The 22,537-nt window shown below is 45.1% G+C and overlaps 5 protein-coding genes across 12 annotated transcripts; 3 read left to right on the forward strand and 2 right to left on the reverse strand.

Moving 5' to 3' along the window:
* Positions 1 to 348: 348 nt before the first annotated feature.
* On the reverse strand, positions 349 to 5,908 carry LOC4327470 (transcription initiation factor TFIID subunit 12b). Of its 6 annotated transcripts, none has more exons than XM_066305435.1 (9): positions 5,554 to 5,908; positions 4,485 to 5,350; positions 3,498 to 3,698; positions 2,558 to 3,061; positions 2,246 to 2,320; positions 1,986 to 2,064; positions 1,847 to 1,911; positions 1,144 to 1,361; positions 349 to 729 (listed from the first exon to the last, which is right to left on the reverse strand). In XM_066305435.1, exons 2-8 carry the CDS (start codon positions 5,220 to 5,222, stop codon positions 1,188 to 1,190), a joined length of 1,836 nt encoding a protein of 611 aa, XP_066161532.1. In that variant the 5' UTR covers positions 5,223 to 5,350; positions 5,554 to 5,908; the 3' UTR covers positions 349 to 729; positions 1,144 to 1,187. The 6 variants fall into 6 exon arrangements, with proteins under 6 accessions (XP_066161532.1, XP_066161535.1, XP_015618226.2 ...); XM_066305438.1 differs by having other exon boundaries at positions 2,558 to 3,058; positions 5,554 to 5,689; XM_015762740.3 differs by lacking the exon at positions 5,554 to 5,908 and having other exon boundaries at positions 2,558 to 3,058; positions 4,485 to 5,160.
* Positions 5,909 to 6,790: 882 nt separating this feature from the next.
* On the forward strand, positions 6,791 to 7,528 carry LOC4327471 (uncharacterized). The gene has a single exon (NM_001406344.1). It carries the CDS (start codon positions 6,863 to 6,865, stop codon positions 7,121 to 7,123), a length of 261 nt encoding a protein of 86 aa, NP_001393273.1. The 5' UTR covers positions 6,791 to 6,862; the 3' UTR covers positions 7,124 to 7,528.
* A 2,668-nt stretch (positions 7,529 to 10,196) lies between these two features.
* LOC4327472 (probable mannose-1-phosphate guanylyltransferase 2) lies at positions 10,197 to 12,742 on the forward strand. The gene is made up of 5 exons (NM_001406345.1): positions 10,197 to 10,424; positions 10,551 to 10,741; positions 11,229 to 11,291; positions 11,382 to 11,621; positions 11,697 to 12,742. Exons 2-5 carry the CDS (start codon positions 10,631 to 10,633, stop codon positions 12,366 to 12,368), a joined length of 1,086 nt encoding a protein of 361 aa, NP_001393274.1. The 5' UTR covers positions 10,197 to 10,424; positions 10,551 to 10,630; the 3' UTR covers positions 12,369 to 12,742.
* A 926-nt stretch (positions 12,743 to 13,668) lies between these two features.
* On the reverse strand, positions 13,669 to 16,500 carry LOC4327473 (CASP-like protein 5B1). Of its 2 annotated transcripts, none has more exons than NM_001409123.1 (3): positions 16,145 to 16,500; positions 14,891 to 15,023; positions 13,669 to 14,049 (listed from the first exon to the last, which is right to left on the reverse strand). In NM_001409123.1, exons 1-3 carry the CDS (start codon positions 16,273 to 16,275, stop codon positions 13,852 to 13,854), a joined length of 462 nt encoding a protein of 153 aa, NP_001396052.1. In that variant the 5' UTR covers positions 16,276 to 16,500; the 3' UTR covers positions 13,669 to 13,851. The 2 variants fall into 2 exon arrangements, with proteins under 2 accessions (NP_001396052.1, NP_001396038.1); NM_001409109.1 differs by having other exon boundaries at positions 16,145 to 16,495.
* A 1,652-nt stretch (positions 16,501 to 18,152) lies between these two features.
* Positions 18,153 to 22,090, forward strand: LOC4327475 (aldo-keto reductase family 4 member C10). Of its 2 annotated transcripts, NM_001409112.1 has the most exons (8): positions 18,153 to 18,466; positions 18,593 to 18,643; positions 19,133 to 19,209; positions 19,328 to 19,415; positions 20,068 to 20,179; positions 20,246 to 20,343; positions 20,454 to 20,702; positions 21,767 to 22,090. In NM_001409112.1, exons 1-8 carry the CDS (start codon positions 18,356 to 18,358, stop codon positions 21,848 to 21,850), a joined length of 870 nt encoding a protein of 289 aa, NP_001396041.1. In that variant the 5' UTR covers positions 18,153 to 18,355; the 3' UTR covers positions 21,851 to 22,090. The 2 variants fall into 2 exon arrangements, with proteins under 2 accessions (NP_001396041.1, NP_001396040.1); NM_001409111.1 differs by having other exon boundaries at positions 20,068 to 20,343.
* Positions 22,091 to 22,537: the final 447 nt, after the last annotated feature.

Genomic DNA, 22,537 nt, shown 5'->3' on the forward strand with positions numbered 1-22,537 from the left:
AACAGGGACGATCATGTATGGGGCTGATGAGCTATACATTTCTGCTCCCGCCTCTGAAATCCTTCAGAATTTGACGGTCACTTCGTGTTAATTTTCCCTCAATCCAGACTTTATATAAGGCAGCTACTACTGACGCAAAGACTTTTCATTTGAATCACCTCAATAAATACAATATACAATGTACACATTTAAGATTAGAGACCCTCATTTAGATCATCCTTATAAACAATGTACACACCAGAATTAGAGATCTTCAGGATGACGGATTTAAAAAAACGAGCGCAATGGTACAGTTTAAGACCGCAAAGGCTGAATTGTATTGTGATCGGAGACATGCAAGACGCCCAATGACACGATATAATGACATTTTTTTCTGATCTTTTAGATCAACTTATGAGTTGTAGCAAATACACGATACCATAATATGGGTTCTACATCTATATAGGAACAACAAGAACGAAAAGGGCTGCCCCGTTCGCAAAAAAACATTTATGTACAACGAGAGGGGTCAGCTACAGCGATCAACGAATACTTCTAATAAGGTTACACAAGAGCTCCTGGATGAGGCTGTCGCGAACAATCTGTCAGTCAGCAACTTCTTTCCTTTAAAGAACACAAGCATCCCACTTTTGCCCGTAGATGCTCATACATTTATTGTGCTTCCATTTGCTAGCAATCCTCAAGTTAGATACTAATTAATACCAAGCTGTATGTGAAATGTCCTAGAACCTGTACTGAAAACTTCAGATGATTAGAACGAGGATGTATTGTGGTATGAAAGAGTGAAAGATGAGAGCAACCATATTTTGTTTCAAAGTTCCATTTATATGGGAGGCGAGTATGTAATAGCTGATAATGATTATAATGGAAAAATGGCTTCACCATGGACGGGCAAAGCCTGATAGCTCGAGTGCCCGTAAATAATGCCCAGTTTACATAATCACTGTCAGCTGACTGAAGGGTATACCAGAAAGTTGACTAAGGTCTATGCATTGTTAATAAACATCCCAAGGCAATTGTGCAAAACTATTATTATGTTTATTACTAAAAGACATGCAAATTCCAACTGTAGTATCATCACAATTCTGATGAAGCAATGTTAAAGTAAGAAAAGGAATGATTCTATCTGCTGAACAGACTTACATGTAATTTCCCTTTTCCCTTGCACTGATGAGGAGGCATGATGCTTAGAAACGGGGCACTTTTGACAGAGGCCCCATTGTGGGCATTGGTGAAGGCTCAGTAACCGGAGGTCTTGTTTGATGGTTGGCAACTGAATTGTTAATTACCAATTTATTTCCTGTGCTTCTAATACCAGCAGCATCACATTCTGGTTGTTGAGGGTCCACTGATACCTTTACCTGTTGCAGTTTATTGTTTTAAATAATCCAATCAAACTTTTGTTTGAGCTTATTGCTGAATAGCACAGCAGCAGTACATGCAATGCAAGATGCCCAGATGATGAGAATAAAGGCAATGGCAAAAATATAAGTGCTAGTTCTATTTCAAAATAACAAACAGACAACATTGCATTCTAAACTTTTATAACCAAACAAACAAAGGAAACAGGGAAAATTGCTGAATTAATGTTCCCTTTACTAAGTAAATTCTACTAGAAAGCACTAGACTATGGTACTTTGATAGCGATTACCCCCATACATTCAAAGTCATAAAACCTAAAACCCAAAAACAACAAAATGGCTACAATAGCCAGGTCAATTCCCTCAGAAGTTGGGTCCAGATGTCCAGTTGGCATATTGCATAACATGAGTGCACATGAACGAAGATTAAGAAAAACAGTTTCACAAAATATAATAAGTAATAGAATGGCATTTCTTAGTCTTACAGGATGTCTTTGCGGATTCTTGTCCTCCCTTAAGAAACCAGGAACAGATAAGTGCCAATTTTTTTCTGCATGAAAATATATTCAGATTTAATAAGCAAATAAAGTTGATTCTATCACATCAGAGAGGAGGGTTATCAACCTAGGTGCAGCAATACATCCTTGGCTTCCAGGACTGATGATTTCCTATGCTTCGCAAGGGTACACGCAAATGCAGTCACCTAGTAACAAATAAAAAAGGTCAGTTGATACAAGTTTTGTCCATCAGATAAAAGAAGCAAAATCAGAAGCTCAAGGTACTCAGATTCTGAATCACACGGAATCACATTTTTCAACCAAATAGAAATTCACTAAGAGCAAGTGTGCTGTAAAAGCATGATTTACAAACAACAAACACATTACCGAATCAATGAAGTCATCAGCAATCTCCAAAAGCAAATCTTCCACTTCTGGATCAACCTTGCCCAGGGGATCTACCTGTAAATAGGAGTTCACAATTCAAAGACAAAGCAAAGTATTATTCAACCAAAAGAGTAAAGTATTATTCGACCAAAAGAGCAAAATATTATTATTCAACCAACAAAGAGAATATGCTTCTGAAAAATGGGAATGCGATTCTAATATTTCAAGAAAAATCTCAAAGATCATGATACGATCACATCATACCAGTGATACAGAAGCTCATAAGAATGAACCCAGAAGGTTATTTGTTACCTGTGAAACCAAATCTTGTATTTTTCTCTTCCCAAGAAGTTGATTAGTTACTTCTGCTCCTTGACTTGCACTTCCACCAGTCATAGTTCCACCTGATAAAGGAGTGCCCGGTTGTGATCCTGTCAGGTTCATGGACTTCTGGGAACCAGATGCTGATATCCTTGGAGATTGTTGTTGTTGCTGAAGTTGCTGTAGAATGTGTTGCTGCTGTAAAAGCTGGGTATTGAGATGAGGATGCTGTTGTTGGGTTTGTGCGATTTGGTGTTGATTCAATCCTGACTGCTGTTGAAGTTGATGTATTAATAGCATCCTTTGTTGATGCTGAAATTGTTGTGGAGAAACAGGTGATCCCAGCGATGATTGCATTTGTTTTAACCATGCTGCCTGCTGCTGTTTCTGAGGAAGGGACATTTGTGCCATCGGCCCATTTGTCGACGATCCAGGTAGCTGTGGATTTAATGCAGCAATCGATGCTGTTCTTGTCAAGCCTTGACCCACAACCTTCTGATAAATAAACCAAGATAGAAGTTATCCGCATAAACATGAGAGGTGCTAGAAAAATTGATGCACGCAACTGTCACAAGTTAAAAATAGAATATCCATGGTGCAAAGTTAATAAGCATAGTTCTGATTAATCCTAAAAGAAAAAGGGAAAAGGACACACAAATGCTTAACTCTCATGCAGTTTTAGTGGGTAAAAGCATAATTTTAGTAACTGTGTGTAAAGATACATCAGAAAGCTGCCAAGAGATTAATATTAGCTTCTTTGATCAGTACCTGTTAATATATGTTCTTTAAAAAGGACCTTGGCTATTTGCTGCGGCATGCATTCACATATAATAACAATAAGGCCATGAAAGATACATATGGTAAGGTAAGGACTAAGGAGGTGGGTGCTTGATAACCAAAGATAATTCTTTTGCTTACGGAAGTCAAGTACCTGTGGAGACAGTGTGCCTTGCTGTGATGTCTGCTGCGGCCTCAATTGTGCTTGTGCATGGGCAAAACGTTGCTGATTATATGGAATAGTTCCATTTCCTCTCATACCACCCATGACTCCCATGGACTGCATACCTTGTAATGCTTGAGCTGCATTGGCAGTATTAAATTGTGCACCTTGCACCATACCCTTCTGCCTTGGCTGCAGCAACAAGAAAAACCAATTATGCTAGTAATACAATCAGATGGTGATAGTTACTAGTTACCTTCAACTGAATTATTTTCCCCAATAATAATAATTTCTTAACATAGGCAAAACTAGTACGAATCACTCCTCTTAATGTGGTTTCCAATAAAAAAAAGCAGAGGGTGTTTCATTAAGCAATTCTAAATATAATACAGATATTCGAACAATTGTGGTTGCGCCTGCAAAGATTCCAACAACAGAAGGCTTCTTATCAGAGCTTATATTTGATTCTAAAAGAAATCACAAATATTTTACCAATGGAACATAGTACGAGAAATGTAGATTTCTAGTTTTTCTTTCTTGTGGTATGCACCATCACACCCAAGGAGTTATCTCCACTACTTAAATACCATGATGCTACAAGAAAAAAAAGTCAAAACTGTTTAAGAAATTTCAAGATTCTGGATCCACGATTCATTTCCTTTTGATTCACAATCAACTGGTAAATGCAAAGTTTCAGCCGGACCTGGCATTCTGATCAAATTGATCTAATTTTGTGTGCGTACCCTCCTAAAAATATTCAGCATAGATATTTGAGTCACCAATTCACTAAGCCATGTTACAAAACTGTTACCATATACGATACGCTACCCTGTTAAGCTGATAGAAAAACTCTAACCACAAGTAAACAAGTCTACAATTAAAAGAGTCTGTGTTTCCCACTTCCGTTAAAAGTGGAATTCATGATGATTAGATGCAAAATTCAGCTAACTCAAAGCGTGCCTGAGACCCCAAATTTACCTGCGCCATCATCTGTGACTGGAGACCATAGTGCGCCGCAGATGCTGCGTTCCCCTGCCCTTGCAGCATCCCAATCTGGCCTTGACTAAGCATGGCCGCGCGAGCAGCCAGCTGCTGCTGCTGCTGCTGCTGTTGTCCCACCTGTCCTCCACCTCCCGAGAAGTTCACCTGACTGCCGTACATCCTGGCCGCAGCAGCAGCGTACTGTGGAAGCTGGCCGACAGCGGCGAGGCGGGAGCCCGAGCCCGAGCGGTGGATCTGGCCGAAGCCTCCAGCCCCGGCCGCCGCCTGGCCGGGCGAAGGAGCCTGCATCTGCGGCGGCCGCGGGGGGTAGTCCATGGCCCCGCCGCCCGCCGCGGACGGGTCGAGCTGCGGGGACGAGATGGCGGACAGGTCGGAGACGGTGGGCGACGGTGGGATTTGGGGGGAGAGGAGGGGGTTAGGGTTGGGGTTTTGCGGGGTGGAGACGGCGGCGGCGGCGAGCTGATCGGGCTGCGGCGAGGCGGTGGCGGCCGCGGACGGCGGATCCGCCATGGCGGGCTGGGGGCGGCGGGGCTCCGGCGGCGGTGGGCGGCGGCCGGAGACGACGCGGGGTGGACGATTGCGTCGGGGGGTGCGGGGGCAGGTACGGGTCCTGTGGGGTAGTTTGACGTGTGCGCGTAGTCTTTTCGTGGTTGAGTCAGGAGGGGGGTGGTTGCTGTCTTTAGGGTCACTGCCAGGTTGGCCCCACGGGATCATTTAGCGGATAAGAAGAATCCGCTCAGAGTTTGCTTCTCGTTGCCATCACTATGCTTGCTTGTACTCTCCTGGGTTGATCTAGGAACATGTTCGAGGCATTTGAGGTGTAACAATCATATTCAGGTTCCCTGCAAAAAAAAAAAAAACAATCATATTCAGGTGCAGTGACCGTCGAAAAAATAAGCCCAGACGCAGGAGAAACCAATGCTGTCTGGGCGATTGGAGACTAAATTAACAAGAGACGGTAATCACTCGCCGTTACACGTGCCTGCTGGCCGCTGCCAACGAGCAAAGCACGGCACGCTCGCATGGCCGTGTCTCAGCAGCTTACCTCCTGGAGACCGGCAGTCTCGCCTTCGATTTCTCTTTGATCCTTTCCGTGACCCGACCGGCTCCGAGTCGACGCGCTCCGCCCAGCTAGCGCTTGCCGTCTTTCTTGCTCTTTGCCGAGGCAGCGACGCCCGCTCGCCGAAACTCTCGCGGCTCGCGCTGACATCAACAGCAGCGGGGGGCAACGCGCATGCGCGATTGCGCGTGGCCGTGGGAGACAAGCCAAACACCGCCCGGCTCCGACTCGACGGGGCAACCGTCTCGCTCGCGCGCGCGCGCGTCTTGGCGTTCGCAGTCGCCGCGCGCTTATCCTATGGGTCGCGAGGAGCCGAAATATTTCGCGTTCCAGTGGCTGCGAGTCTGCAACCTGCGACTACGCCTTTCTCCATTCCACTCCCGCTGGCCAAACTCGTCCGCACATACGCCAACAGAGAACACCCTTCTGCCTACGAATTACCCGCGCCCGCACGCGGGATATCTCTCTATGCTTTCCGCGGTCAGTTCTTGCTGCTATACACCTATATTCCTACGCTGCTGTCAAGTTCAAAAGCACATGATCAGTTTCAGACTTTCAGTTCCAGTGGACGAATGGCACCTAGGCACGCAGACGCAGAGAAGAAACGTCCATTCCTGTGCTGATCAACAGGGTTAGGCTGCGGGAGTGTGTGGGGTATCTACATAGCGCTGATCGATCAGGTTGATTGCTTTATATTTTCCAGTGGATTAGTGCAATAATACTACAGTGAACGAAGCTGAAAGTTTCAACGGGACAACGGCGTACCGGCATTGTCAAGATCAAGGTTTAAAAACGCTGTCTTATTTCTCCTCCCGTAGCAGGTACGCTAGATTATAGCATCATCAACTTCAAGAGCTGAAAAGGTCATCCACAGGTTTGCATCCTGATATGATTGCCGTCCAATCGGGAACGCGCCTTGTAAGACTGGCTAACCCCTCATTCCCTCCAAGTCTTCATGGATTACACTGGATTAATTATCCAAAAATTAATCCGTTGGCTGAAGAGAAAAACCACGGGGCTAGCTGCCGGTATATGATACATCCACGTCAGAGTAAAGCCGATCAAGATTGCCATTTCAACCTAATACAGTTAACTAGTAGTATTTGGGATTCCGATCGATCTTGTTTCAACGTCATTTTGCTGCGTCTGTTACAGTAGCTCGTGTCACTTTCTCGGCAACTTTACCTGCTCTTTTTATAGCCCCCATCAGTTCAAGCCTCACTCATCCTAATCCAGCATCAGTCCCAGCTCGATCTCCCTACAACTCGCAAGGAAAATCCTCTGAATCTCTCCCATGGAAGGCATCATCCCGTTCATCTTCAAGGCGGTAGCGCAGTACAAGGAGGGAGGGCACGTATCCCTCAGCGACATGATCTCCGACAGGCCGTCGCCGGCGTCGTACGTGCTCCTGCCGGGGGACTCTGACGGCCGACACGCCGATGACAAGACCCAGCCACTTCGTCTTCAGGCTTCCACCGGCTCCGAGGAGGAGGTCACCACCTGCACCGCCCGGGCGTCGCACCTCCGGTGCTCCACGCTGCGCCGGCGAGCTTAGGATGCCGTGAACTGCTACGCCGATCAAACTGCAGGTGCCAGTCGTTCAGACAATTTGAGGTTTGTGGTGCTGTGCTTGTGCAGTGCAGACAGTGAGAGATGTAAGGAGCCTAGTACTTTAGCTAGTTTGGGCTTTTCAGCCTATAGCATCTATAAGCGACCTTTACTTTTTTTTTTTAGCTGTTTATGCTCTGTAACGAGGTGCAGGTCTCCAAAGGGAAGATTTGTGCGTCGAAGGGCGAAACGCTTTGTATCTTGAGAAAAACGAATTTGTAAAACAATACTGTGCGTGTAACTGTATAAATTTGGTGATAGGTTCTGTATGCAGAGAGGTACGCATATGCAAGTGCTATCTCGGTCACTGTGATTGATTTGCCTCTGAAGAAAAAATTCTCCTGTTACCTGATGCAGGACTGCCGTTTGTTTGGGTTGGGCTTTGCTGGGCGTAATTAGACAGTGGAAAAAGTACACTAAAAGTCCTTTGTCTTGTCGTTGAATTACAAAATCGTCGCTCAACCGAAAAACCAAACTATGTAATATCTCTCAACTTAAAAAAGGAATTACTTTAGATCCTTAGATGGTTTTGACCCCGATTTTATCCAACGTAGCAGTTGAATCAACATGGGACTCACATGGGCCCCACATGTCAGCGACTATTTCCCCTCCTCTCTTTCTCTTCATATTTCCCTCTCTACTCTTTCTCCTCGACACGAAGCATTTGACTAAGATGGAGGAGATGACCCCTCCGCCGAGGAGTATCTTCAGGAGCACGTCAACTATGAAGATTTTTAGGGTTCCGAGCCTAGTTCCAAAACCGTGCCTATGAAATAAGTTAGTCGCTTAGGCGCTTAGCCTAGCGCTTAGTCGTTAAGTCGCCTTCCGCCGTTAGCTCCCGCTATGTTGTTTTCGCGTTATGTTGCTGTCTTTTGTGTTCCAAAGTTGTCTATATGGGATCTGTCCACGATGGCAACCTATGTAAGGACTACCCTAGTGATGTAATAATATTAGACTGTTTTGGATCACCGATGTTCCGTGTGTATCAGCTTGTGTATCCTGGGACTGGTACATGTTACACAAGTACAGTATCGTGGCCTCCGGACTTGCGAGGTTCGGGGCACTATAGTTGCCAGTGTTGCAGAGACGGTGCGCGGCAGCTGTTGGCAAGTGCCACTGCCACCTTTCCACTGCCCACCCGCCATTGCAGCCTTTCCGCTAATGAGCTGGCATGGGCGGCTGTGGCGTCACCGATGCGGCGGGAAGGAGGGCCAGCGCGACATGGGAGGAATGCGGCGGAGAGGAGGGCCAGCGCGACAGACGGCGGCCGGCAAACGAGAGCAGGGCGGTGGCGTCAACGATGTAGCAGGAAGGAGGGGCTGATAGAGAGAAGTTGGGCATTGGCAGCGGTGGTGTCACTGACACGGCAGGGAGGAGGGCCGGCGAGCAGGCGCAGCTGGTGGCTGGCGGGGGAAGAGCGCGGTGGTGGCTCCCAGCCGACCGACTCTCGAGCTCCTGATTCACGGGCTCAGCGACGCCGCCGCCGCAGAGCTCATCTACGCCGGCAGCCACTCTTCCCCAATGCCGCGCTGTCGCCGCACAGCCTTCGAGCTTCCTCCACTCTCTCTCTCTCTCTCCACTGTCACCGCCGCCAGCATTCTTGGGAGCCACCCGCCGCCGACCGCACTCGAATCTCCAGTGCCACCGCATCTTGGGCCACCTCCGTCGCCGTCGAGGTCGCCCATAGCCATTGGAGTCGTGCGCCCTCCTCTGGCCTTCCTCCCTGTGCGCAGGAAAGAGAGGAAGAAGAGAGAAAGAGGGATCTAACATGCGGGTCCTACCTTTTATTATTTTATTATTTCCCCAGAAACTGCCACGTAAGCCCCACGTCAATCTCACGTGGGATGAAGAACTAGTAAAAGAAGCTACGTAGGTGTCACGTCAATCAAAACTGGGGACAATACCACCGGAGGACCTCATTTGCACTGTTTTTGTAAGTTGATGGATGAGTTGTAACTGGGTTTTTTTTTAGGGACGATTTATAATTCGGTTACAAGACGAGGGATCTCCGGTGTACTTTTTCCTTAGACAGCCAGTAGCTTTTCCAAGATTCTGTTTTTTCAGGCCCAGTTCATCTGGCCACAGAGAGGCCCATCATCACGTAACGAAATGTAACCCGACTAGGCCTTATGGCCCAAAAAGTCGTAAGAACGGCTAAGCCTTATCCAAAATTCCGAAGCTTATCACGAAACGGACAATAAGGTATACACCCTAATCCCAAAAACCATTGAACTCAAAAGGGGAATAAAATATCGACTGGGAGGTTTTTTCTGACGGTTGTATCACAGGATCACACAGTATTACTAGTGTATTACTGCAGCGTTTTCAGATCATAAACAGATTCTGGCGGCACCATACACGAGAATACGAGATTAAGTAATCACAAGATCAGCTTGGAAGCAAGGAAGAAAAAGAAAAGAGCACCGACACGGCATTTCTCTCGCATGCGCGTTTGCGTATCAGTGAGTGCGCATTTGGGTCCCGTCACTCGCAACCAAAGAAAGATTAGTCGAAGCAAGGTGCAGATATCTTGGATACCGGAGAGCCGGTTGACCCTAGAAAGAGGAGCCAAGATCATCAGATCTGCCGGGTTTCCGGACGCATCAGGATTAGCACATGGAATATCCTATGTTATGCGTGATTACAATGGGCAGCGCAATGCCTCGCCTTGGTTGGTTGCCTGCATCTACAGTCTGGACAGATGACAGTCCGAAGCGGCTTCATTGTGACAAAAAAGAAGAAGCAATCTTTGGTTTCTTGGATCAGGGAAAGTGGAAAGCATAAACTGGAACAGAAGGCCAGGCGGAAATAAACTGGACAAGAAGAAAAGGCGTATGTAACGTACTAACGTGCATGTTTTTTTCCTCATTCAAAGATTTCCCCTCGACTTCTCATTCAAACAAAGCAAACATAGCGTTTTCTAAAATTTATTTATTTTAATAATATTCTCCCATGATTAGAAGGGGATTAAAAGAAAATCTCTTCCGTTGACAGAAACCACATCTCTACTGTAGTTATCTGAATTCTGAAAGCCTGAACCTCTCGTCGTGTCTCGTACTCTCGTTCCCCTCCCCTCGCGTCGCCTCTCCACTTCGTCTCTATAAAGTCCCACCCAATTCTCGATTCCCAATCCAGCGCAGCACAAAGCCCTCCTCCTTCCACCGCAGCTGCGCTACCTACCTCCAAGAGGGCTGGTCCGCTGGTCGTGGAGAAGGAAGAGAGATCTTCCAGGCTGATCCCTCCTATTGGTACGGAAGCCCTAAACTCATCGGAGCTTTGCCGCGGCCGCGAGCGATCAAATCGAAATCTTTCTTTCTTTGTTCTTTGATGCTCCAACCTAGTGTCGGATTTGATTTTGACTGTTGCAATGGCAGCTTTCTCCTTCCCGAGCCCGCTTGAGGATCCCCGCCGGAGTAGGGATTAGGGAGGGGAGAACAGGAGGCGGCGATTCACCATGAAGGCGCTCATTCTTGTTGGAGGCTTCGGCACTCGCCTTCGGCCTTTGACGCTCAGTTTCCCAAAGCCTCTTGTTGATTTCGCGAACAAGCCCATGATTCTGCATCAGGTAATAAGTGGTTTCGCTAGTACTCTGATGGAGTAATAAGAGTACTTATTTGCAGTGCCAATGGATGAATTGGGCACAAGTTAATTATAGTACAGTATTCTTTACCAACAGTCCAACAATGGCACTGGCCTCTCCATGAAAGGAGGGAGAGGGTGCTAAACTGGTCAGAGAACATTAATACTATTTGATTTGTTTATTACTCCCACATAAACATGGTGTAACAACTAAAAATCCATGGTAGGTTGCACTTGGATGTGATTGAATGCACCTTTTTACTATTCAATTGTTTCTTTCCTTAGTTATCAATTTGGTTACATGATTTTGGAAAACTCTTTTGGTATCACACCAAATTTTCTCTGTCCTCGAAAATTCCAATCGGTTATCAAGAGTACTTGATTTATATCCAAAATGTTGGCTCCAGCAAACATGAGCATGAGGATTGAGGAGAGTAATGAGCTCTGAATTAAAAGTTTTCCGATTTATGCAGATTGAGGCCTTGAAAGAAGTTGGAGTAACAGAAGTTGTTTTAGCCATCAACTACCGACCGGAGGTAAAAAGGAGATAATCTTTTACTGTTGTCTCATGGTATAAGTATAACTAACTTCACATTCTAATTGGTTTGCTCTGATCCGTCTTTTAGGTAATGCTCAATTTCCTGAAGGACTTTGAGGATAAGCTTGGCATCACAATCACGTGTTCCCAAGAGACTGAGCCCTTGGGAACTGCTGGCCCTCTTGCTCTAGCAAGGGACAAGCTTGTGGATGGATCTGGTGAGCCATTCTTTGTCCTCAACAGTGACGTCATAAGTGAATACCCTTTTGCTGAGCTCATAAAATTTCACAAGAGCCATGGTGGTGAGGCAACGATTATGGTCACCAAGGTAGATCCTTTCTTTGACCACTCTCTTGAATTGTAAACTTGTGTACTGTGTATACTGACTATTATTTCAATATAGGTGGACGAACCATCAAAATATGGTGTTGTGGTTATGGAGGAGGTCACTGGAATGGTGGAAAAATTTGTTGAGAAACCAAAAATATTTGTAGGCAACAAGATCAATGCGGGAATTTACTTGTTGAATCCATCTGTCCTGGACCGCATCGAGCTGAAGCCAACTTCAATTGAGAAAGAGGTCTTTCCTCGAATTGCATCTGATGCAAAGCTCTTTGCTCTGGTCCTTCCAGGTTTTTGGATGGATGTTGGCCAACCAAGGGATTACATTACAGGCTTGCGCCTTTATCTGGATTCACTTAGGAAGAGATCAACCAACAGGTTAGCCACTGGAGCACACATTGTTGGGAATGTGCTAGTTCACGAGAGTGCCAAGATTGGCGAAGGCTGTCTGATTGGTCCTGATGTTGCTATCGGTCCTGGATGCGTCGTGGAGGATGGTGTGAGGCTTTCCCGTTGCACGGTGATGCGTGGCGTGCACATTAAGAAGCATGCTTGCATATCAAACAGCATTATTGGATGGCACTCAACTGTTGGACAATGGGCACGGATAGAAAATATGACTATCCTGGGAGAGGACGTACATGTAGGTGATGAGGTCTATACCAACGGCGGTGTTGTTCTCCCGCACAAAGAGATCAAGTCAAGCATCCTGAAGCCTGAGATTGTCATGTGAACTAACCCTCCTTTTATGTTATGGTATACTCAAGTTCTTTTAATGCAGTATCTTTAGTTTATACCTGTGATCCTTCCAAGATGTTGACCTAGCATGTGTGTTACTCACATTCTGAAAACTGCTTCTCAATGAGAATTCAGTGTGCCATATTTGATTGTACCTTCATTTGGACCATCCAGTAAAGTTCTCAACCCTGCACCAAGAGGACCAGAAGAAACTCTTTTTCCTATAAAAGAAGAGGATCAGCCTTGTACTTTGTTCTTTTTGAAACAAATATATACTGCTATATGGAACAGACCCATGATGTATTGCACAATTTGTAGCAAATGATGCAAAGTGGATAATAATAAGGATCAGGCAGATCCATATAAACTATAGGCCAATTATTTGTACAAGCTCATCGCAAAAACTAGAAAAAGAAAAAATAAAAGTAGAACTACTGGTATGTAAGTATGAAACGGCAATTTGCTCATGCTGCTGTGCTGAGCTTCGCAGTTGCGGTTGTGATTTGTGGTGGTGATTTCGATCTGTACTGGCAATTCAAGCCTTGTCATTTTCTGTATACCGATGAGTGATGGTTTATGGATCTGAAGTTCTTCAGTATCTCAATCAATAAACCAAATGAGCTAGTGGAGCAACTGAAGCCAACGAGATGAGAAACCATCCTAGGCCATGCTTCTTGTTCTTCCATCAGCCTCAGTCTTGCAAGCCATTGTGAGGACGAGAGTGTTCCATATTATTTTCTACTCCACAAAATAGCTCCCTGAAATGGGTAGCCATATACATATGGCCAAGAGAAACGTTGGAAGCGAATATGCATCGGACCTTTTCTTGGTTGGGACAAGACACAAGTACCTACCATGTTGTCCTCTCAAAAAGAAAGAAAAAAAACTATCATGTGTTGCAATAAGGGCTGGGATGACTCAAAATCATGTGGACTGGAGGCTTAGTGAATTAAAAACCACGTCACTCTCGGATACAGTCCTTGTCGTTGGGTCATTTAGATAGAACATGTTTCATCTCAATGCGCCTATCTGATGACATTACAAGTTTACCCGTCCTTAATTCAGTTAACCATTGTTTCGGTAGAGAAAATTTCGTTTGTTTGGTGAAAATTATGCAGTAAAAAGCTTCATCTGTATCGTTTAGTAATTAATGTAGAAGTACAAGTTTAAGAGGTTATAGTGCCTCATTGCATTAAATTCAGAGAGGGGTTGGAAACAATCGACGATAACTTTGCACCAATGGAAACAAAAAAAAACAAACCCAAAAGAAAAATGACGATGAGAAGGAAACGTGCTTGAGCATATGGAACATAAATTTTCTGCAGATGTTCCATTCAATTAGTTTCTCGGAAACAGAGTTCATGGAGCTTGTATGACATTTCAGAACTTCTGTTGTGTTGTCGTCTTCAAAAATTAGTTCGTATACAGAGAAGGGATCAAACAGAGGGGAGCTACAGACAGAGGTTGTACAAATTTATTCACAATGAAGCGAGGAGCCAAAACATTACGAGAGCAGATGTGGCACTAAACGCCCAAGAAAGAAAAGCACATGCTATGGCTAGTTCAAATCTTCCACAAGGGAGTTGGGGATTCCTGCAAGCGTATATGTCCCTATCGAAGAGAACAACTACACCTGCTGCTGAGCATGATGCCGCGAACGACAGGATTGCTGTTACCTGCATCATGTACAACTGTTGCTTTAGTACATCAGAAAACACACTTTAAATGTTTAGATATGGCACAAAATGTTTTATGTTCTTTATGCCCCAAATTCAAATTGTGCGGTAAGATGGATTGGAAACTGTATAGTAATGCGAACGATTCGCAAGTCATGGAAATATTTATGTGCTTAAGCTAAGATTTTCGCATGAAATTGCCCATTTCCTGTAGGAATAGCGAAACCTCTTGTGTTTGAAACTTTATTTTCCAGTTTGTTAACTAACCATCCCAATTTATTGATGTTCCAGTCCTCACATAATTGGCAGTCCAAATTGCATACATTTATTTGATTTAGTTGGTAAGTGGAGAACTAGGACAAGTCAAGAGTTGGTCTCGCCCCACCTGGATCCTAATTCTACCTACAATCAGAATGTACTAAATGAAAATTATGACAAATTCGATCTCAACAACATCCAGCTAATATTAATATTTGATACCATGTAGCTCAAGCTTTACTAGCCTGCATCATGCGAACGGAAGTCGATTAATTCTGTTGCCTGTCTCTTAACATGTGATGCAATTACAAATCCTAAAACAGAATGATCCAGGAATGCTAAATGTGGTTCAAAATACTGCAGAATATGGTTTTGATGTGCTAAAGCAAATCATTTCTAAGTGGATATTTTTATAATGAGTTCTATCTGAGTATAATACTTATGCTTTGACAGGCCTGGCAGAGAAATTTTCAGAAATTTAAATTTTTACTTGATTTGTTTCTAAATATTTATCCATTTCAATGGTTGTGGGAACTACTGAGGTGAATAATACATGAGATGAAAAAAAATCATTAATAATTACCCAGTCGCCAACAACAAATAAGCTCAGGAGAACAGCACTGTGGAGATCTTTCTTGAATTTCAAGGCATAGCAATCAAGGCAAGCAAGTCCCAAGCTCCAGAGTGCCTGTAGTCCCATCGATGCAATCAAGTAACTGAAATTGAGAGTTCACCAAAAACTGGTTACTTAACAGGATACTATTCAATCTGCAAGTTCTGTCATAGTGCAGATCAAATGGTTTTGCTTTGATGGATGCATAGACGAATGTTCACATATGCAAACGACTGCCAGATTCCTTCCACAAAATGAACACACCAATCTTAACAGCACAGACAACACTGAGACTTCCTATGTCACTCATCAAATTAAATAGAGTAATAAATAGGACAAACAAACAAAGAACAGATTATCATGAATGATTGGCATGCCTACCCTACTTAAACAATGAATGTTGGATATGAGTAAAGTTGCTCAATGTTCCAGCAACATAAAAATTTTAAATTTCATTATATTGACTACCTTTGGTCTCTCCTAGTGCTTCAAACATTTAGATAACGGAATAACAACATCCCCGGCTGCTGCACCCGAAGATGAACAAAGCCATTCTACTGCTTGAAACAGATGCCTCAGTCACTGAATAGTTTTAACTGATTGTCAATTTTGAAGGAGTGTCTATTCAAATCTTACAGCTATCAGTGGCTACAAACTTAGACCAAAAGCCTAAGGCCAACTTATATTCAAAGCAACAGTGACAATATATTTACTTTGATGATCCAAATTGCACAAACTTGAATTACGAAATGAATCGTTCTGTCAATGAAATTGTGAATAATATAATGCACAAAGGAAACCTCATTGCCACAAAACTTCCATCCCCAATTACAGTAGCAGACGGCTCCAGGAAGCAAGCAGTCGGATATAGAATAAAGCCACAACAATGATTATCCAGCAACAAAGCTGCATATCAATCAGCAAATTGCAGGGCGGCGTGACATGCCGGCCAAATTTTAATAAGCTACTCTATCAATCAGCAAATTGGCCGACTCAATCATGATTGTTCAAGCGTGTATGATACTATGATGCCTATGATCCGCACTAAATCACTCTGCCCAAGCACGCGAAACGCCGTCACCAGAGCATCCCCAATCGATTTGCAAACGCATAAGGCACGCAGCGAGGGTTGCTCGTAGCAATCGAGCGACAGACTACTCGTCTACTCGTACGGGATGACGTCGAGACAAGGGTGGGGAGAAGAGGGGGCGGGACGGCACGCACCAGAAGGCGGTGTATGCGGCGAAGCCGAGGGCGGAGGCCGTGGCGCAGACGGACGCGGCGGCGAAGACGAGCTGCCCCACCCGCAGCGAGAGGCCGCTCCACGTCCCGGGGCTGCCGGCGAGCTCCCTCATCTCGATCGCCCTCCTCCGCTTCCGACCCGCGCCGCGCGCCGCGCGGGCGCCCTCTCAGACGCCGCCCCGGCGACCGGCGGCCATGCGGCGAAAGTTGGTGGGCGGTTTCCGTGCTGGGAGTTGAACTGGCGTTTCGGTTTTTCAAAGAAGCGTTGGGGGCGATGGGTGGACGGCGAAAGGTGGCGCGCGCTCTCTGACGAGAGAATTTTTGGTGGAATTGGTGCGCGGTGACGACGCCGGGTTGGGGTTGGGGTCGCGTTGCGCGGCGTCGGGTGCGGTGGGGCAAGCCAGGACGCGGTCGCTTGCGTGCGTTTGCTTGCAAAGACGGCGAAAATTGGTGGGCTTTGGTGTTGGTGGGCACTGCACACAGAAATTTGTGATTATTGATTAAGGCCAAGTTTTTTTTCTCAACTCCAAATTTTAACTTTCTCTTTTTTTTTCATTAGCATGATTTTTAAGCGGTACGTTTTTTTAAGATAATAATAGAAGTTGTTTGAAAAATTCAAATAAACTATTTTTAAAATTTTAATTGTTAATGCTTAATTAATCATATGTTAATGAGGTTTCTCGTTTTAGGTGTATTAAAAATATGCCTTCAAAATTGACGATCGATCGCAGCGAGTCGTGCTTCTATGCTTCTAAAGAAAAGAACGCACGAAAATTGAAGTGCATAAATGGCTCGGATTAAAAGTTACTCCAGTTTACATGACAAACATCATTAGAGAGGGGCATTTTCGTCCATGGAAAATTTTTTCGCGAACACAAATGAGACCAATCTAGAAAGGACTAGATTGATTTTGAATTAAGAAGGGGGTGAGGCTCAAACCCGGACCGGCTAGCTCGCAGCTTGTGTTGCTAGTCGGGAAGACCCCGGACCTTTCTCCATGGGAAAATTCAGTCCATCTCCAGCCATGCCCGTCCTGGCGCCGGGAGCTCGCGCTGCTCGAGGCGACGCGAGCGGCGGTGGGAGCTCGAGGCGAGGCGAGGCGGCAGTGGCGGCGAAGGAGGAGGCGAGCGCGGCGGGCGACGCCATGCGCGACAACCAGCCCCAGCCCGCGGCCGCGCCCGCGATGAAGCGGAGGAACAGATGGGACCAATCGCGTCGCTTGTCGTCGTCGCTCGCGCCGCGCGCCGTCGCCATCTCCCCTCGAGCCCTGCCCGTGCCGCGCGCCGTCGTTCGTCGCCCGTCGCCGTCGTCGCCTCGAGCCTCGTTCGCGCGCCGTCACCCCGCGCCGCCGCCTCGCCTCACCTCGAGCAGCGCGAACTCCCGCTGCCGCTCGCCTCCTCCACTGCCTTGCCCCGCCGCCCTACCACCTAGTCCTCGCGCGCCGCCGACCACCGCGCGCCCACGACGAGGAGGAGCCCGCGGTGGCGGTGGTGTCCCACCACGTGTCCCCATGCGCCCACGATGAGGAGGCACCCGCCGCGTGTCCCCGCGCGCCCGGTCAGCCTCCGCCTCTGTCGCCACTCCCCTCCGTCGCCTCTGCCGCCTCCGCCTCCGCGTCGACATTCGAGCCGTCCTCGCTAACCATCCTCGCTGTGCACGCTGCATGAGCCGCGAGAGAGAAAAGAGCAAGAGAGAGAATAGAAAGAGAGAGGAAGAAGAGTATGGCAGGCGGGTCTCACAATTTTTTATTAAAAAAACGCTGACTGGATTGTCACGTGTGCGCCACGTTGGACAAAACCGCTCTGAATTGGTTTGAGGGGGATAATTCGCCCGGTTTGCATAGTTAGGGGTGAAGAATATCCATTTTTTTGGTTTAGGGGTAATTCGGATGACTGCAAAAGTTTAGGAAGGTAATTCGTGCTTTTTTTCCCTACAAACTATGCCCCGTCCACTCGACACAACCTGCCACCATAACGGTGAACCTGAAGCCTCCCGTAGTCTCGTGGCCGCGCCGGACTGCCGGGACAACCTAGCCGAGCGCTCCCGCTGGCCGCTGCCTACAGTAAAGCAGCGCGCTGCGCCCGCCTCGCCGCCGCCTCCGCAGGGTCCCCGTGCCTTCTCGCACCGGCGGCACCGCTCGATCTCTGCGTGACGGCGTGTGAGGCTGTGGGGTGGTAGTAGGGGCGGGCGGAGATGGCGAAGCATTTCGTGCTCAACACCGGCGCCAAGATCCCCTCGGTGGGGCTCGGCACCTGGCAGTCCGACCCGGGCGTCGTCGGCGACGCCGTCTACGCCGCTGTCAAGGTCCCCCACTCGCGGCGTCTCCTCCTCTCCTCTTCATCACCTTTTTCGTTTCGTTTTTTTTTCTCTCTCTACTTTGTGATGGATGATGATGGCAAACCGATATAAGGTTGTTTTCGGATTGTGCAGGCGGGGTACCGGCACATCGATTGCGCCAGAATGTACAAAAATGAAAATGAGGTAACTTGGTTGGTCCAAAACTTTGAATCATTCCCGCATTACTGGGGTATCACTGCAGAATTCTGTAGGCATGGTCCTCCTAGTTCTCGTCTATGTTTTTGTTTGAAACGATTCGTGTATCAATTTTGCATTAACAGCATTAGTGAAAACAGATCAGCGGCACAAAACAGATGATTTCCGTTCTTGATTCAATTGGGCAACCTACTGTTATGGAAACTTGTATGATATTCCTCCATTTTATATGGACTGATAGTGAACTACTCGTTTAGATAATAAGTTGATGATCTTCCACCTTCTCAAAAAAAGAAAAAAGAAAAAAAGTTTACATAGTAAAAGACAAATCTGCACTACTCAGGGCCATGCGCTGGCAATCAGAACTCAAAACTAGCACTTACCTGTCTTTCTTACTACTATATGCTTTACACTAGACCCCAATTTTATCTTGTTTCAAGACGAGTAATAATTAATAAACGCATTTTGGGTTTTCAGGTGGGGATAGCTCTGAAGAAGCTATTTGAAGAAGGTGTTGTCAAGCGTGAAGATTTATTTATCACATCTAAGCTATGGTAACCTTTTGCGTGATTGTCCTGTAAATATGTCTTGTCTTTGCAGTTGAATTGGATTACCTAGTGCCTGCTTGAGCTTTTACTTAAACTGATTGGTGCTGATGGGTATGTTTGTCAGGTGTGATTGTCATGCCCCAGAGGATGTGCCTGAGTCACTAGACAAAACTCTGAGTGACTTACAGCTTGAGTACCTGGATCTTTACCTTGTATTTATCTTATTTTCTTAAGAATTTGGATCAATACGTGACTTGCTAGATTCTGTACTTTCCATCGTCAAAGTCTTGCTTTGGAACCATTGGCATCAATCTATACAACTATCTCTACATGCTGCAGAATAAGCCTCCTGATCAGTCGATGCACATTGATAAACTGTTACATTATCCAGCAAAATTTCTGCGAGCTTTTATGGATTAGCCCTGAGACATCCAATCATAATCATCATGTGCTAGACTGTAGTCCATTGCACGAGAACTTCCTTTTATCATTCATTGGGTCTGTAGGAAGATATTCCTTTAGTCCTGCCACGCAACCACAATAAATAAATTAATATAGAATTATGTTGTTCATATCAGTTCACCTTCTTTCCTTGAATTATGGTGGATTTTTTTTTCATCCTAAGGTTTCTTCTGGGATCATTACATATACCTATATGGTTAATGACTTTGATAACCTTGACAATATTATTCAGACAAATTTGCAATAGTAACATAATATATTGAACTTGAATAAGTCTTTTCTCCACATAAATGGGAGGATACCTATGGTTAACCTTTGACTTAATAGGTTCCTTGTTAAAATAGTTTCAGCATGTTGTTACACTAATAATAAAAAATTCTGATCACCATTACGTTTATGCAGATTCATTGGCCATTCAGAGTCAAGAAGGGCTCAGGCATTAGTAACACTGAAGACTACATACCACCTGACATCCCATCTACCTGGGGAGCAATGGAGAAGCTATATGATTCTGGTAAATCTCGTGCCATTGGTGTAAGTAACTTCTCATCAAAAAAACTGGGTGACCTGCTTGCTGTAGCCTGTGTACCTCCAGCTGTTGATCAGGTAGAATGCCATCCTGGTTGGCAGCAAACGAAGCTACATAACTTCTGCCAGTCAACTGGCGTTCATCTTTCTGTAAGTCTGTGGTACTTATATAATTACTCTGAGTCAATGCTCTTGTTAATGAGTCCCGTGGTTTTTAATTTTCTGAATACTGCTAATCCTTTTCTTCCTCTTCTTTTTAGGCATACTCGCCTCTAGGTTCACCTGGTTCAACATGGATGAACAGTAACGTCCTTAAGGAATCCGTCATCATCTCAATTGCAGAGAAGCTCGGCAAAACTCCTGCACAAGTGGCACTGCACTGGAACATTCAGATGGGTCACAGTGTACTCCCAAAAAGTGTGACCGAAGAAAGGATAAAGCAGAACATAGATGTTTATGACTGGTCTATTCCAGAGGACTTGCTTGTTAAGTTCTCTGAGATTAAGCAGGTTAGTTCAACATCCTTTGATCACCTATATTTAATTGTCAATGTTTTCAAACATCTCTACAGACTTTTTCTTAACAACCAGTGTCTGCATATGATTTGGACAAACTTACATTGATACCTGCTAACAATTGGTAGAAGGCTATATAGAGGAAATTAAAGTTGCAAAGGTCATCCATAAAATGTTTCTAACTTCCATATGGCGACCTTTACTTTTGGAAAATAAATCATTTGCGAATACTCTCAAAGAAATTTGTTTTCCTTGAAGCATGCTACATTTGGCGGTAATTAAGTAAATGAAGCGGTATACTGTATGTAGCTTCTACTCCCTCCGTCCCAAAATATAAGGGATTTTGGACGGTTGGGACACTTTCTAGTACAATGAATCTGGACATGAGTGTCCAGATTCATTGTACTAGAAAGTGGATTTTGGACGGATGGGACACTTTCTAGCATCCAGATTCATTGTACTAGAAAGTGTCCCATCCGTCCAAAATCCCTTATATTTTGGGACATAGGGAGTACTTGGTTTGGAACGTCAATACCAGGATACTCATAGAAACATTATTTTATCCCTTATTAGACCTGTTCAGGGAAGCACGTGCGCAGCAACAAACATCCATTATATAGGTCAAGAATATAACATCACACTTTGTGGTTGTATACACCCCCGTTGGTGTAGAAACCGGGTTTTATAAATTCCCATTATCTAAAATAATAATAATATAACAACACACAGTATAATGAAATGGATATGTAGGTTCAAGGCTATTGTAATTTGTAATATCTCAGCAATGCTATTATTCACCTTTGATCTCTGGTTATTATGTTGCCTGTCTCATTTCTCATTACATGTGCTATAATTATATTCATCTATTGTCACGTGATCTTGTTTGGTTTTTATGTCGCAACCACTGGCCTTATCAGGACAATTTTGTACATCTTATGCCATGAGCTATTTTATTTGCCATCAAGGCATCAATCAAGTATCTCATTATCTTGAACCCCTTCTACTAACTCATAACAGTGCACCAGTTATTTCTGATGTTCTTGTTTTATGATGTTCAGGTTAGGCTTCTCAGGGGCGACGTCATTGTTAATCCCCACAGCGTTTATAAGACCCATGAGGAGCTCTGGGACGGCGAAATTTAGATGCAGTCAGCTTACGTTAGTGCCAGTCACTCTCACTGAACATTATTTTTTCACGAATTTACGCTTATCTAATGTATGGTGTTTGAGTCTCTTGAGCTCCTATTCAATGTAATGAACCTGCTTGATCAGCAGCATCATGTTCCCTTAGAATTCGTATTAGCGCTCCTCTGAATAATACTGGATCATGTCATTTGTATGCTTCGCCTCTGGCATCATTTATCCCATGCTACTTGTTTGTCTATTTGTCCTTTGGCATCATCATTTTTTCTTGTACCGAGGCGTTAGTTTGATACTCATGTTCCTCACTGAAATTAGTCAAATTACTTAGCAGGCTAACAGACATTTGATAGTCACCCTGAATTATTGTTGGTAGTAGGTATTCAGCCATGCCTTTTGCTTTGATTTGCACCTTATTCACGAAAGATTTCTTGCAACATTTTTTCTCTGTGAGAAACAGGTCAATTCTAGCTTTGTTCAGGAATACTATTTTTTTCCATAGCACCAAAGGCGTGCCACAGGCATAGTATGATTGTGCTATTTCCTTATCTTTTGAGCCATGATATGGATGTCCGTATGCTCTACAAACATGGCGAGAATCGTTACCCATCGCTTGTGTTTGTGTTGCGGGGCATTCCTGCAGAAATTGATACCAGCAACTAATTAATGGTACTCCTGTGGAGTCCTGGT

This window comes from Oryza sativa, chromosome 1, assembly GCF_034140825.1.
Source record: "Oryza sativa Japonica Group chromosome 1, ASM3414082v1".
Lineage (NCBI taxonomy): Eukaryota > Viridiplantae > Streptophyta > Magnoliopsida > Poales > Poaceae > Oryza > Oryza sativa.

What these genes read in the sequence shown, in the direction of transcription:
- LOC4327470 (XM_066305435.1), bottom strand. Translation starts at nt 5,222, where the DNA reads ATGATCCCGTGGGGCCAACCTGGCAGTGACCCTAAAGACAGCAACCAC. An exon ending in CTGATGACTTCATTGATTCG is followed by an intron (nt 2,065 to 2,245) that starts GTAATGTGTTTG and finishes ATTTGTTACTAG; the next exon opens with GTGACTGCATTTGCGTGTAC. An exon ending in GGATGTATTGCTGCACCTAG is followed by an intron (nt 1,912 to 1,985) that starts GTTGATAACCCT and finishes ATTTTCATGCAG; the next exon opens with AAAAAAATTGGCACTTATCT.
- LOC4327471 (NM_001406344.1), top strand. Translation starts at nt 6,863, where the DNA reads ATGGAAGGCATCATCCCGTTCATCTTCAAGGCGGTAGCGCAGTACAAG.
- LOC4327472 (NM_001406345.1), top strand. Translation starts at nt 10,631, where the DNA reads ATGAAGGCGCTCATTCTTGTTGGAGGCTTCGGCACTCGCCTTCGGCCT. An exon ending in AGCCCATGATTCTGCATCAG is followed by an intron (nt 10,742 to 11,228) that starts GTAATAAGTGGT and finishes CGATTTATGCAG; the next exon opens with ATTGAGGCCTTGAAAGAAGT. An exon ending in CCATCAACTACCGACCGGAG is followed by an intron (nt 11,292 to 11,381) that starts GTAAAAAGGAGA and finishes TCCGTCTTTTAG; the next exon opens with GTAATGCTCAATTTCCTGAA.
- LOC4327473 (NM_001409123.1), bottom strand. Translation starts at nt 16,275, where the DNA reads ATGAGGGAGCTCGCCGGCAGCCCCGGGACGTGGAGCGGCCTCTCGCTG. An exon ending in GCCGCATACACCGCCTTCTG is followed by an intron (nt 15,024 to 16,144) that starts GTGCGTGCCGTC and finishes TCTCAATTTCAG; the next exon opens with TTACTTGATTGCATCGATGG. An exon ending in TATTTGTTGTTGGCGACTGG is followed by an intron (nt 14,050 to 14,890) that starts GTAATTATTAAT and finishes TACATGATGCAG; the next exon opens with GTAACAGCAATCCTGTCGTT.
- LOC4327475 (NM_001409111.1), top strand. Translation starts at nt 18,356, where the DNA reads ATGGCGAAGCATTTCGTGCTCAACACCGGCGCCAAGATCCCCTCGGTG. An exon ending in CCGTCTACGCCGCTGTCAAG is followed by an intron (nt 18,467 to 18,592) that starts GTCCCCCACTCG and finishes CGGATTGTGCAG; the next exon opens with GCGGGGTACCGGCACATCGA. An exon ending in CAACTGGCGTTCATCTTTCT is followed by an intron (nt 20,344 to 20,453) that starts GTAAGTCTGTGG and finishes TCTTCTTTTTAG; the next exon opens with GCATACTCGCCTCTAGGTTC.